Source organism: Hyla sarda, chromosome 3, assembly GCF_029499605.1.
Source record: "Hyla sarda isolate aHylSar1 chromosome 3, aHylSar1.hap1, whole genome shotgun sequence".
Taxonomy (NCBI): Eukaryota; Metazoa; Chordata; class Amphibia; order Anura; family Hylidae; genus Hyla; species Hyla sarda.
Genome location: NC_079191.1, coordinates 443,230,172 through 443,245,240, shown reverse-complemented (window position 1 = coordinate 443,245,240; position 15,069 = coordinate 443,230,172). Strand labels below are relative to the sequence as shown.

Here is a 15,069-nt window from a genome sequence, read left to right as displayed (position 1 = left end):
TTCTAAAGAGCTTGTTTGTCTGTGTGTTTGGCTTTATTTGTTTTAGTTTAAATTTTAAGGCAAATTAATATCTAAAAGAAGAAGGTCTGGAAAGAGTCTCCCTCACAATTAAATCGTGGTTTACCTGAAAAAAATAAAAACTTTAATGTTCGGGAGATGGAGGTTTTAGTTGAACAGGTTGGGTACATGTAATTGTGAGATGTCGGCCATTGTTAAGAATCTTCATTGTTTCTTACATCTTTACCGTCCCTTTTTGTACCTTAAAAAATATATCTGATTGTTTCATATGGAAAACTGCTTTACTTTTCCTTTGCACGTTTTTTTTATTTTTAACTTTTTATGTCTTTAAACATTCTTATTCTCTACCTTATTCTCTCTTTCACTCTGAGTGATGATTTTTTTTACTTTTGGCAAACAGACAGGAGTAGTCATTTTTTTTTAGACCTGGTCAGGAGGTCGTCTAGATTTGCAGGGGTTTTTTTTTGCGCCAGTTGCGGCAAAATTTGCGCAAAAAACAAAAAATGCAGATAATAAATTTGTGAGTACGGCATCCTTCACTTTAAGAAATGGTCTAGCAACACCAAAAGGTCAAAATGACGGATTTTAGAAGGTTGAAAAAAAAACGCAAAAAATAATGCAATTTGCGCAAAAATTACAAAAATTCGCAAATCTAAACCAAAAAAGGCAATAGAACACAGTGGTAAATAACCCCCAAAGTGTCTGCGTTTATTTGCAGACTTTCCACGTGACTTTCTGTGTCCTCCAGAGTCGCCAGACTCCATAGATCTAAAATATACATAAAAAATCATTAACAAGTAAAATTAACTAGAATGCAGGTAACCTCAGGGAGACTGAGCAGGACAAAAGGAAGGGTATAAATAAGGCACAGTGGCGCCAAAATACCAAGTCCCGCCCACTTCCGGGACGTTAAATGAGAGAATGCAAATTTAAACAAGAAACTAAAATAATAGAAGATAAATTAAATAAAACATTATAATTGTAAAGAAGAACGCAGGGAACCTCCTTTGGTTCCCTGCAGCTGCCCCCAGAAATCTTCTCTTTTCGGCCATCCGAGGACGTGACGCACACGCTATGCACCCGTGCAACGCTAATTCTAGGGATTGCAACCTAACGGGCTACACCAAAATGGCGCCATACACTGGAGCTGCCCGCAGACTGGAACAGGACGACCAGGTAAGAAGGATTATAGGGGTACTCCCCTGGAAAACATTTTATTTAAATTAACTGGTGCCAGAAAGTTAAACAGATTTGTAAATTACTTCTATTAAAAAAAAAAAATTATCCTTCCAGTACTTATCAGCTGCTGTATGCTCCACAGGAAGTTCTTTTCTTTTTGAATTTCCTTTTTGCCTGACCACAGTGCTCTCTGCTGACACCTCTGTCCATTTTAGGAACTGTCTAGAATAGGAGCAAATCCGCATAGCAAACCTATCCTGCTCTGGACAGTTCCTGACATGGACAGAGGTGTCAGCAGAGAGCACTGTGGTCAGGCAGAAAGGAAATTCAAAAAGAAAAGAACTTCCTTTGGAGCATACAGCAGCTGATAAGTACAGGAAGGATCAAGATTTTTCAATAGAAGTAATTTACAAATCTGTTTAACTTTCTGGCACCAGTTGATTTAAAAAAAAAATAAAAATGTTTTCCAGGGGAGTACCCCTTTAAGGGGACAGCCTGACATCCACACTCACATCAGGACAGAAAATAAAAACTCACTGTCCTGTTGTGTAGTGGCCATTCATATAGGCAAAGGGGGTGGTGACTATAGGCTTTTTGTTTGATTTAATTAAAAAATCCCCTGTCCTATTAGCTCACAGGGGAACGACAAGGAAAGCATGCTGAGCCTTTAATGAGATAGCAAATTGTCATGGGAAAAACCTTAAAGGGGTACTCCTCTGGAAAATATATATTTTTTTTAATCAACTGGTACCATAAAGTTAAATAGATTTGTAAATCACTTCTATTAAAAAATCTTAATCCTTCCAGTACTTATTAGCGGCTGTATACTATAGAGGAAATTATTTTCTGTTTGAATTTCCTTTCTGTCTGACCACAGTGCTCTCTGCTGCCACCTCTGTCCATGTCAGGAACTGTCCAGAGCAGCATATGTTTGCTATGTGGAATTGTTCCTGCTCTGGACAGTTCCTGACATGGACAGAGGTGGCAGCAGAGAGCACTGTGGTCAGAATGGAAAGTTCTACACAACTTCCTGTGGAGCATACAGCAGCTGACAAGTACTGGAAGGATTAAGATTTTTTTAATAGAAGTAATTTACAAATCTGTTTATTTTTTTTGGCATCAGTTGATTTAAAAATAATTGTTTTCCAGCGGAGTACCCCTTTAAGGTTCAAGAGACATCGTAGCTAAAGGTGAGCTTAAGTCTTATATTCCTTCAGCTGACAGTTATCTCTTTAAAGGGGTACTCCAGCGCTTAGACATGTTATCCCCTATCCAAAGGATAGGGGATAAGATGCCTGATCGTGGGGGTCCCGCCGCTGGGGACCCCCGTGATCTCGCAGGCCGCACCCCGTTAGAATCAGTCCCCGGAGTGTGTTCGCTCCGGGTCTGATTACTGTCGATCACGGCTCCGCCCCCCCATGTGACATCACGCCCCGCCCCCTCAATGCAAGCCTATGGGACGGGGCGTGACAGCTGAGGGGGCGGAGTGTGACATCACACGGGGCGGAGCCGTGATCGACAGTAATCAGACCCGGAGCAAACACGCTCCGGGGACTGATTTTAACGGGGTGCGGCGTGCAAGATCATGGGGTCCCCCAGCGATCAGGCATCTTATCTCCGCCGTACACTTTAGACCAGAGTTTCCCAGCCAGGTTGCCTCCAGCTGTTGCAAAACTACAACTTCCAGCATGCCCGGACAGCCTTCGGCTGTCCGGGCATGCTGGTAGTTGTAGTTTTGCAACAGCTGGAGGTCTATAAGTGTAACATGCTGCCGCAACAACATTGTGGTTACACTTTAAGGTGGTTACATTGTTGTTACCTCATCCGCCCAATACTCAGTTATACAAAATTGACTAAAGTTTAGAACTCTTCTTCCACAATGTTCCATAATTAGCTAAAAAAAAAAAAGCCAATTCCCGATAAACTCCGTCTGATAACGGCTGCAGTTCGTCACAATGTAACGGTTGGTATCGAAGTTATTTCATTGTACAAATTAACAAGGAAGGACGCGGTAATGATCCTGGTAATGCGGCTCTTTATATTCTGGAGGACAGAGCAGCCATCATGTATTGTCTATGAGTTTCCCAACAAGGGCACCTTAAAGGGGTACTCCGGTGGAAAACTTTTTTTTTTTTTTTTTTTTTTAAATCAACTGGTGCCAGAAAGTTAAACAGATTTGTAAATCATTTCTATTAAAAAAAAATCTTAATCCTTCCAGTACTTTTTTGGGGCTGTATACTAAAGAGAAATCCAAAAAAGAAATGCATTTCCTCTGATGTCCTGACCACAGTGCTCTCTGCTGACCTCTGCTGTCCATTTTAGGAACTGTCCAGAGCAGCATATGTTTGCTATGGGGATTTATTCCTGCTCTGGACAGTTCCTAAAATGGACAGCAGAGAGCACTGTGGTCATGACATCACAGGAAATGCATTTCTTTTTTGGATTTCTCTTTAGTATACAGCCCCTAAAAAGTACTGGAAGGATTAAGATTTTTTTTAATAGAAGTAATTTACAAATCTGTTTAACTTTCTGGCACCAGTTGATTAAATAAAAGTTTTCCACGGGAATACCCCTTTAAAGGGGAACTCTGACCCTAGACATATTATCCTCTATCCAAAGTATGGGGGATAAGATGTCTGATTGCGGGGGTCCCGCTGCTGGGGACCGATATGATCCCGGCTGCAGCACCCCAGACATCTGGTACATGGAGCGAACTTCACTCCATGCCGGATGACTGGTGAAGCGGGGCGGCGGCTCGTGATGTCATGGCCACGTCCCACTTGTGCCATCACGCCCCCTCTCATAGACTTGCATTGAGGGGGTGTGGCTGTGACGTCACGAGACTCTGGCGCTGCGCCCGACGCGCTAAATGAATGCCGGGTGCAGCGGGACCCCCACAATCAGACATCTTATCCACTATCCTCTGGATAGGAGATAAGATTCTAGGGGTGGAGTACCCCTTTAAAGCTGTTGCAGGGTGCCATTGGATGTCCAGGCATGCTGGGAGTTGTAGTCTTGCAAGTAGTCTGGAGTTTTATAAGTGCATCTTGCCGCCACAGCAACATTGTGGTTACACTTCAAGGTGGTTACATTGTTACAACAGCAACAGCAAAAAAAAGGTTAATTCCCGATAAGCTCCGTCTGATAACTGCTGCAGTTCGTCACAATGTAACATTTGGCGTTGAAGTCATTTCACTGTACAAATTAACAAGGAACGAAGCGCTAATGATCCCGGAAATGCGGCTCTTTATATTCGCGCCGTGTTCTGCTGACTGCGCACTTTACCGTAAAGTCTCCCAGGACGCGGCTGCCGGGATCTAATGTAAAGAGAAATGGAGAAACAAGACAAGGAAATCATTGCTGCCCTAAGAAATAAATATCTGAGCGGTGAAAGGTGCTGAAGCTGCAGGAAGGAAGAGCGACGACTACTCATCACCGCCGCCTGCGTGTGAACGGCTGATACTGGCGTCTGCAGGAATACAGGGGGATTATATGTTATCAGCCTCTGTGAGCGGCCAGACCGAAAAGAACGAAATACCATGACCCCCCCACAAGACCAAAATATTCATATCCTTAAATACTCTGCACTGCTGGGGCCTCTTCCTTTTTCACCATATAAGTACGCTGATCTCCTTAAATACTCTGCGCTGCTGGGGCCTCTTCCTTTTTCACCATATAAGTACACTGATCTCCTTAAATACTCTGCGCTGCTGGGGGCCTCTTCCTTTTTCACCATATAAGTACGCTGATCTCCTTAAATACTCTGCACTGCTGGGGCCTCTTCCTTTTGCACCGTATAAGTACGCTGATCTCCTTAAACACTCTGTGCTGCTCAGGGTTCTTCTCCTTCTACTGTCAGGTTATCCTGTGCCCATCAGCCTCCCCCAAGATCAGAGCATTTATCTCCTGAAACTCTTTTTTTATCAGAAAAATACAAAAACACAAAACAAGCTTCACCAGCTATAACATAAATGTTAAATACTGTAGTACCAAAAAAAACCCTGCCTAACCGGCCAACCCAGCTTTACTAAAATATGCCTACTTTCCTAACCAAACTATCAAATCAACACACTCACATGCATACCGAAAATGAAGATAAAAATAGCACAACTTGGCTTATCAAAATATGAACAGAACATTTTGCACTACCCGGCTATAACTCAAAACCATCCATATTCAGGAAACACACAACAAGAAAACAAAATAAAAAGCACACCACTGCAAAAATGTTTTTTTGTTTTTTTTCGATTAAAATAATAATCATATCACACACGCCTTAATTTACAAAAACTAGACCAGATTAACTGAATCTTCATCCGGGACGAACGAAAGTACCAAAGGAAACATAACAAAACGATCAAATCAACACTCTCACATGCATACCGAAAATGAAGATAAAAATAGCACAACTTGTCTTATCAAAATATGAACATAAAATTTAGCACTACCCGGCTATAACTCTAAACCATCTATACTCGGGAAACACACAACAAGAAAACAAAGCAGAAAATATAACAAGCACACCACTGCAAAAAAAAAAAAATGCTTTTTTCTTTTCCTTTTAAAGGAAATCTGTGATCAGTATCACCCGCACTAACCGGTCATAGAGGCTTGTAGTGCGGAGGATACTGATCAAAATGATACTTACAATGTCCTCTCTTTTTCCTCTCTGTAACTGCATTCCTTGTCTAAAATACTCTGTGCTGCTGCTTCTTCCCTTTTGAACTATGTTGCACTACTATGTGACTACGCTTATCTTCTGAAATCCTCTGTGCTGCTCAGGATTCTGCTCCCCTCAGCCTGTGGCCTCCCTTAAAACCCTGCGCACTTGTTTCCTAAAATACTCTGTGCTGCTGTTCCCACTGTCTTAATTCTCTACTGTGTTCTCCTCTGTACATGGATTCTCATAAGATCTGGGGGTCAATTCTCAATATTTTGTATATAGGGCATGCATTGCTGTGGTGCATTGTGGGAGACGTAGTGTCTGCGCAGGGCATTGTGGGAGATGTAGTGGCTGCGCAGGGCATTGTGGGAGACGTAGTGTCTGCGCAGGGCATTGTGGGAGATGTAGTGGCTGCGCAGGGCATTGTGGGAGATGTAGTGTCTGAGCAGAGCATTATGGGAGATGTAGTGTCTGCGCAGGGCATTATGGGAGATGTAGCGTCTGAGCAGGGCATTATGGGAGATGTAGCGTCTGCGCAGGGCATTGTGGGAGATGTAGCGTCTGCGCAGGGCATTGTGATAGATGTAGCGTCTGCGCAGGGCATTGTGGGAGATGTAGCGTCTGAGCAGGGCATTGTGGGAGATGTAGTGTCTGCGCAGGGCATTGTGGGAGATGTAGTGTCTGAGCAGAGCATTGTGGGAGATGTAGTGTCTGCGCAGGGCATTGTGGGAGATGTAGCATCTGAGCAGGGCATTGTGGTAGATGTAGCGTCTGCGCAGGGCATTGTGGGAGACGTAGCGTCTGCGCAGGGCATTGTGGGAGACGTAGCGTCTGCGAAGGGCATTGTGGGAGACGTAGTGTCTGCGCAGGGCATTGTGGGAGACGTAGTGTCTGAGCAGAGCATTGTGGGAGACGTAGTGTCTGCGCAGGGCATTGTGGGAGACGTAGTGTCTGCGCAGGGCATTGTGGGAGACGTAGTGTCTGCGCAGGGCATTGTGGGAGACGTAGTGTCTGCGCAGGGCATTGTGGGAGACGTAGTGTCTGAGCAGGGCATTGTGGGAGATGTAGTGTCTGCGCAGGGCATTGTGGGAGATGTAGTGTCTGCGCAGGGCATTGTGGGAGATGTAGTGTCTGCGCAGGGCATTGTGGGAGATGTAGTGTCTGCGCAGGGCATTGTGGGAGATGTAGTGTCTGCGCAGGGCATTGTGGGAGATGTAGTGTCTGCGCAGGGCATTGTGGGAGATGTAGTGTCTGAGCAGGGCATTGTGGGACATGTAGTGTCTGCGCAGGGCATTGTGGGACATGTAGTGTCTGCGCAGGGCATTGTGGGAGATGTAGCGTCGGCGCAGGGCATTGTGGGAGATGTAGCGTCTGCGCAGGGCATTGTGGGAGATGTAGCGTCTGAGCAGAGCATTGTGGGAGATGTAGCGTCTGAGCAGGGCATTGTGGGAGATGTAGCGTCTGAGCAGGGCATTGTGGGAGATGTAGTGTCTGCGCAGGGCATTGTGGGAGATGTAGTGTCTGAGCAGAGCATTGTGGGAGATGTAGTGTCTGCGCAGGGCATTATGGGAGACGTAGTGTCTGAGCAGGGCATTGTGGGAGACGTAGTGTCTGCGCAGGGCATTATGGGAGATGTAGTGTCTGCGCAGAGCATTGTGGGAGATGTAGTGTCTGAGCAGAGCATTGTGGGAGATGTAGTGTCTGAGCAGGGCATTGTGGGAGATGTAGTGTCTGCGCAGGGCATTATGGGAGATGTAGTGTCTGCGCAGAGCATTGTGGGAGATGTAGCGTCTGCGCAGGGCATTGTGGGAGATGTAGTGTCTGCGCAGGGTATTGTGGGAGATGTAGTGTCTGAGCAGGGCATTGTGGGAGATGTAGTGTCTGCGCAGAGCATTGTGGGAGATGTAGTGTCTGAGCAGTGCATTGTGGGAGATGTAGTGTCTGCGCAGGGCATTGTGGGAGATGTAGTGTCTGAGCAGTGCATTGTGGGAGATGTAGTGTCTGCGCAGGGCATTGTGGGAGATGTAGTGTCTGCGCAGGGCATTGTGGGAGATGTAGTGTCTGCGCAGGGCATTGTGGGAGATGTAGTGTCTGCGCAGGGCATTGTGGGAGATGTAGTGTCTGAACAGAACATTATGGGAGATGTAGTGTCTGCGCAGGGCATTGTGGGAGATGTAGCGTCTGAGCAGGGCATTGTGGGAGATGTAGTGTCTGCGCAGGGCATTGTGGGAGATGTAGTGTCTGCGCAGGGCATTGTGGGAGATGTAGTGTCTGAGCAGGGCATTGTGGGAGATGTAGTGTCTGCGCAGGGCATTGTGGGAGATGTAGTGTCTGAGCAGGGCATTGTGGGAGATGTAGTGTCTGCGCAGGGCATTGTGGGAGATGTAGTGTCTGAGCAGGGCATTGTGGGAGATGTAGTGTCTGCGCAGGGCATTATGGGAGATGTAGTGTCTGAGCAGAGCATTATGGGAGATGTAGTGTCTGCGCAGGGCATTGTGGGAGATGTAGTGTCTGAGCAGGGCATTGTGGGAGATGTAGCGTCTGCGCAGGGCAATGTGGGAGATGTAGTGTCTGCGAAGGCATTGTGGGAGATGTAGTGTCTGAGCAGGGCATTGTGGGAGATGTAGTGTCTGAGCAGGGCATTGTGGGAGATGTAGTGTCTGCGCAGGGCATTATGGGAGATGTAGTGTCTGCGCAGGGCAATGTGGGAGATGTAGCGTCTGAGCAGGGCATTGTGGGAGATGTAGTGTCTGAGCAGGGCATTGTGGGAGATGTAGTGTCTGCGCAGGGCATTGTGGGAGATGTAGTGTCTGCGCAGGGCATTGTGGGAGATGTAGCGTCTGCGCAGGGCATTGTGGGAGATGTAGTGTCTGAGCAGGGCATTGTGGGAGATGTAGTGTCTGCGCAGGGCATTGTGGGAGATGTAGTGTCTGAGCAGGGCATTGTGGGAGATGTAGTGTCTGCGCAGGGCAATGTGGGAGATGTAGTGTCTGCGCAGGGCAATGTGGGAGATGTAGTGTCTGCGCAGGGCATTATGGGAGATGTAGTGTCTGCGCAGGGCATTATGGGAGATGTAGTGTCTGAGCAGGGCATTGTGGGAGATGTAGTGTCTGCGCAGGGCATTGTGGGAGATGTAGTGTCTGCGCAGGGCATTGTGGGAGATGTAGTGTCTGAGCAGGGCATTGTGGGAGATGTAGTGTCTGCGCAGGGCATTGTGGGAGATGTAGTGTCTGCGCAGGGCATTGTGGGAGATGTAGTGTCTGCGCAGGGCATTATGGGAGATGTAGTGTCTGTGCAGGGCATTATGGGAGATGTAGTGTCTGCGCAGGGCATTGTGGGAGATGTAGTGTCTGAGCAGTGCACCTCACTCTATCTTTTCTCCCCACAGACTCGCCAAGTCCACCCTGACGCTGATTCCGCTGCTGGGGACGCACGAGATAATTTTCGCCTTCATCACCGATGAACACGCCAAAGGATCCTTACGCTACATCAAGCTGTTCTTCGAGCTTTCCTTAAGTTCCTTCCAGGTGGGTAGTTACTGCACATGACTGTAGGGGGCAGTATAACAGATAGAACCGGATCTACGTCCATCTACATTTGTAGCAGAGCCCATTTAACTTGGCTTAACTTAGCGTTGTGTTTCCCAACCCGGGTGCCTCCAGCTGTGGCAAAACTACAATTCTCAGCATGCTCGGACAGCCAACGGCTGTCCGGGCATGCTGGGAGTTGTAGTTTTGCAACAGCTGGAGGCACCTTGATTAGGAAACACTGGCTTAGTAGCTAAAGCTAAGTTCAAAGTTGAATGACAATATCAGCAAAATCTGCATTACCGCTATATCAGGGTGCAGTTCTTATTATCACCACAGGGAGCAGTGTTTCACTACAATGAGGCATAAACTTCTTCTTAGTTACCACAGGGGGCAGTTTAGTGCTGGAATCGTCCAGGTCATGCAGTAGACAGTACAGTAACGTAAATGCAGTGGTGCCTCATACTACAATATTTTATAACCCTACAGTCAACCTGCATCCACTGCACTGTGAATGGCTGGAAAATCCGACCAATCGGAGTCTGACCAATCAGTGCATGCACTGACTGGCTGTCCAGTATCGCCACCCTACAGTAGAGGGCAGTACATGGGACGCAGAGCACATATTGACTATCCTCAGCGTGGCCCCAGGGCACAGGCAGGTAGATGACATGGGGGGTGGCCCCTTTACCTTTAGGGCCCCAATGCAGCTCCACATCTGGTGAGTCCGACCCTCCGTGACTCCTCTGGTTCTGGTCGGAGGTGTCAGCGTATAGTGAGGAGTATATAGCGGGGGAAACTGTATATAACCGGAGGTAAATATTCACTCCTCTCTACTATTCCAGGGCCTGATGGTCGCTGTATTGTACTGCTTCATTAACAATGAGGTAAGGTGTACCCCGAGTGTTATCATCCTGTACCCCAAGTGTCATCATCCTGTACCCCAAGTGTTATCATCCTGTACCCCAAGTGTCATCATCCTGTACCCCAAGTGTCATCATCCTGTACCCCAAGTGTCATCATCCTGTACCCCAAGTGTTATCATCCTGTACCCCAAGTGTTATCATCCTGTACCCCAAGTGTCATCATCCTGTACCCCAAGTGTTATCATCCTGTACCCCAAGTGTTATCATCCTGTACCCCAAGTGTCATCCTCCTGTACCCCAAGTGTCATCCTCCTGTACCCCAAGTGTCATCCTCCTGTACCCCAAGTGTCATCATCCTGTACCCCAAGTGTCATCATCCTGTACCCCAAGTGTTATCATCCTGTACCCCAAGTGTCATCATCCTGTACCCCAAGTGTTATCATCCTGTACCCCGTGTCATCATCCTGTACCCCAAGTGTCATCATCCTGTACCCCAAGTGTCATCATCCTGTACCCCAAGTGTTATCATCCTGTACCCCAAGTGTCATCATCCTGTACCCCAAGTGTCATCATCCTGTACCCCAAGTGTTATCATCCTGTACCCCAAGTGTTATCATCCTGTACCCCAAGTGTCATCATCCTGTACCCCGAGTGTTATTATCATCCTGTACCCCAAGTGTCATCATCCTGTACCCCAAGTGTCATCATCCTGTACCCCAAGTGTCATCCTCCTGTACCCCAAGTGTTATCCTCCTGTACCCCAAGTGTTATCATCCTGTACCCCGAGTGTTATCATCCTGTACCCCGAGTGTTATCATCCTGTACCCCGAGTGTCATCATCCTGTACCCCGAGTGTCATCATCCTGTACCCCGAGTGTCATCATCCTGTACCCCGAGTGTCATCATCCTGTACCCCGAGTGTCATCATCCTGTACCCCGAGTGTCATCATCCTGTACCCCGAGTGTCATCATCCTGTACCCCGAGTGTCATCATCCTGTACCCCGAGTGTCATCATCCTGTACCCCGAGTGTCATCATCCTGTACCCCGAGTGTCATCATCCTGTACCCCGAGTGTCATCATCCTGTACCCCGAGTGTCATCATCCTGTACCCCGAGTGTTATCATCCTGTACCCCGAGTGTTATCATCCTGTACCCCGAGTGTTATCATCCTGTACCCCGAGTGTTATCATCCTGTACCCCGAGTGTTATCATCCTGTACCCCGAGTGTTATTATCCTGTACCCCGAGTGTCCTCATCCTGTACCTCGAGTGTCATCATCCTGTACCCCGAGTGTTATTATCCTGTACCCCGAGTGTCCTCATCCTGTACCCCGAGTGTCATCATGCTGTACCCCAAGTGTTATTATCCTGTACCCCGAGTGTCATCATCCTGTACCCTAAGTGTTATTATCCTGTACCCCGAGTGTCATCATCCTGTACCCCAAGTGTCATCATCCTGTACCCCGAGTGTCAGTGATTGATGGTCTGTATATACAATATCATTCAGGTGCAGGCGGAGTTCCAGAGGAGATGGGATCGCTGGCGGTTGGAACACATCTACAGCCAACGTGACAGCAGTATGAAGCCCATTAAGTTTCCCGCCAATAGCCTGAGCAGCGGGGTGACCGTGGGCAGCAGTGTTTAACCGGATCTTCTCACAGCCGGATACCCACTGCCCAGACATGAACTCTGGAGCGACCAAAGGAAATCTCCCGAGCGCAAGAGCCATCGTTCTGCACAAGACGCCGTCCTCCTGCTGTTTCTGACATTGACATTCAGCTGCTTTCGTCTCTGTGCTTGTGTCTGCGGTTGGCCGACCCTCTGCTCCGTCCTCAGGGGAAGATCCTTGAGGGGGCGGAGAGGGGGCGGAGCTTCTCCACGTCTCAGGTTGTGCACAGATGGACACCGGCCATGGACTCTCTTGGATACAGGTTTTATTGCATTGATGGATTATTTGGACCAATATATGAGGCCTCCAGAACATTTCCAGGGGTCTTCAGGGGTCTTCATGTTAAAGTGACAGTGCTTTATTTTCTCTTTGAATGTTCTTCACCAGCGTCTTCACCCGTCTCCATGGATGTTCCCAGTTGCCTATAACCTGAGGACATCGGGTGGGAGGGATCTACATGGTTGTTCGGTGATAATATGGCAGAAATGATCTTCTAGGGCAGAATTTCCTTATCCCACCACAAGACAATCCCTAAGACTTTATCTTCTCTATCACCTTCCAGCTATCAATGGACGCCGGTCAATATCTTGGCATTTGTCACCATCATGAGTGATTGGGCACTGTCCACGTGTTGTTGGCATCATGTGCGGGCGGCATAAACTTCTTCTAGGCTTCTGCCCTCTCCGTGCACCTCTAAGATAGAAACCACAAAGAGGAACATAGCCAAAGGTCACCAAGGGTCACACCACGACTGGGGTCACTGTTGTTGGTGATGGCCGTGGGGTGTCGGAGCTTCTCCAGCAGTGGATGGTGGTGCAGATAGGAAGAGAGCAATGCCCCCCCCCCTTACAAAAAAGACCCTGGTGGGAGTTGAGGAGGGGAATGTAAAAAAATATATATATAATTCTATAATTCTATTCTATAATTCTATTGAATGACAACTATTGCCGCCCCCTGAAAGATGTCGCCAAAGGGGCTGAACCTCCAGGGCTGAGTGGTAGTAGGTGACCCTGTCTACAAGGTGTAAAGGAAGGTCGGGTAATGGTCTTCCCACTACTTCTATATGGGAAATGTGAGCAGAGATGTAGCTCCTACATACAGACCCAAAGGCCCCTTCTCCACTTTAAAGGGGTATTCCGATATCAGAAAACTGTATTGATATAAAACTATTACTCCAAGATTTATAACCTACTAATATAGTGTTGTTACTTGTACAGCATGTTTTTGTGTGATTCAACCCTGTCAGGAAGTTGTGTAGTCCTCTCATTGTCAGTGTGGTGTTGTCTCAACAGCTCCTCTGCTTCTTCCTCTCTCCTAACAGGAAGTTGTGTGGTCCTCTCATTGTCAATTTGGTGTTGTCTCGGCAGCTCCCAGGCACCTTACTCTCTCCTTGCAGGAAGTTGTGTAGTCCTCTAATTGTCAGTGTGGTGTTGTCTCAGCTACTCCCCATCTCCTCCCGCTCTACTGACAGGAAGTTGTGTAGTCCTCTCATTATCAGTATTGTGTTGTCTCAGCAGCTTTCCAGATCCTCCTTCTTTCCTGAGACAATGCTTCATCCTCTGCTGTTTATGGAGGCATGGCTGGATCTTGTCTTTAACCCTGCCCCCCCCCCCCCCCCCCCCCGAGTCTTACCACCCTCGACAGCCACATTACCATCTCACTGATATATATATATATATATATATATATATATATATATATATATATATGTGTGTGTGTGTGTGTGTGTGTGTGTATCTTTATTGGGGCATTTAGAAAGAATGAGGTGTGGTTACAGCATGCTGCCTTGTGCTGAACAATGCCACAGGCAGAGAAGCAGACAAGCAATGAATACAGCAGCTGTGCAACCTCACTGATTCTTTCATAGACGACTGCTGGGTAATCAGATGTTCTGCCACTGCCCTGGGCAGGGAACTGTCAGGAGTGCTGTGGGAGGGGAGTAGTCATAGACAGGGTGGGGGGGCTGTGATGGTGGGCGGAGGGGATGCAATGTATTGTGGGAATTGTATTGATGAGAAACTGCTCAACCAGGAAGTACATAACTAAACTCCCCAAAATGAATGGACTTTTAGTGATTTCAGAACTGGGGCAGAGAGATCATCAATGCTTTAGGCTTCTGAAGCATTTACATTTTCTCACCTGATGTCGGAGTACCCCTTTAAGAACGGCACATGGTCATTTGCATTGGTTTTAGTATCTATAAGTTGTTGGTTTTGGGTGACGGTTTGAGCCAACCCCACGATGGGTGGGAACCCCATAGCGGTCCCTGTATATGGCCATACAGTAGGACAATCACTGAAGGTCATGGAAATAGATAGAGGCCTTAGTTATAAGGGCAGATGGTGGGCACCACGTGGTCATCCACTATATAACTATATAGAAGTGGCACCATTATGTCTATTACAATGGTGCACAAGGTGGCGGTGTACACAGGGTAGGAAATTCAATATATTAACCCTCGTGAGTGCACTCTGCTTTTCCGCAGAGGCAATTACTTAGACCAATGCCAACCTGTAGTTTGCAAAACTACAACTCTCATCATTACAGATGAACAAATGCAAAGTGCGAATCGACGAAACCAAATGTTGCACCTGGAAATGGTAAATGTCATTTTGCAACATTTGTAAATGATATGATAGGAGTATGATAGGAGTTGTAGTTTTGCAACTGCTGGAGAGCTACAGCTTGTGCAACATTGAATTAGATCAGTGTTTCTCAAGCAGTGTGCCTCCAGCTGTTGCAAAATGACAACTCCCAGCATGCCCAGACAGCCTTTGGCTGTCCGTGCATGCTGGTAGTTGACATTTTGCAACAGCTGAAGGCACTCTGGTTGGGAAATACTACTCTGCACTATTTATGCCCGCCATCCCTTCCTGTGATCCATCCTGGTATGTCTGTTACTAGAGATGGAATTCCCCTTACAACAAGTCGTGGACCTCAGATTGTAGGGAAGTAATCATCTGTCTACTTTGGCTGTCCGGGCATGCTGGGAGTTATAGTTTTGCAGCAGCCGGAAGCCCACTGCTAGGGAAACACTACTGTGCACTAGCTATGCCCCGCCCCCACATCCTGTGATCCATCTTGGTCTGTCTGTTACTAGAGATGGAATTCCCCTAACAACAGGCAGTGGCACTTAGATTACAGAG

At 47.3% G+C, this 15,069-nt stretch overlaps 1 protein-coding gene across 2 annotated transcripts in view; it reads left to right on the top strand.

Moving 5' to 3' along the window:
- GLP1R (glucagon like peptide 1 receptor) overlaps positions 1 to 12,773 on the top strand; it is a 587,398-nt gene extending 574,625 nt beyond the window's left edge. For both annotated transcript variants that reach the window (XM_056568649.1, XM_056568650.1), the window contains 3 exons: positions 9,249 to 9,387; positions 10,233 to 10,274; positions 11,762 to 12,773. In XM_056568649.1, the coding sequence (XP_056424624.1) occupies positions 9,249 to 9,387; positions 10,233 to 10,274; positions 11,762 to 11,899 (319 nt within the window). In that variant the 3' untranslated portion in view covers positions 11,900 to 12,773. The remainder of the gene's footprint in view (positions 1 to 9,248; positions 9,388 to 10,232; positions 10,275 to 11,761) is intronic.
- The last annotated feature ends 2,296 nt before the right edge of the window (positions 12,774 to 15,069 follow it).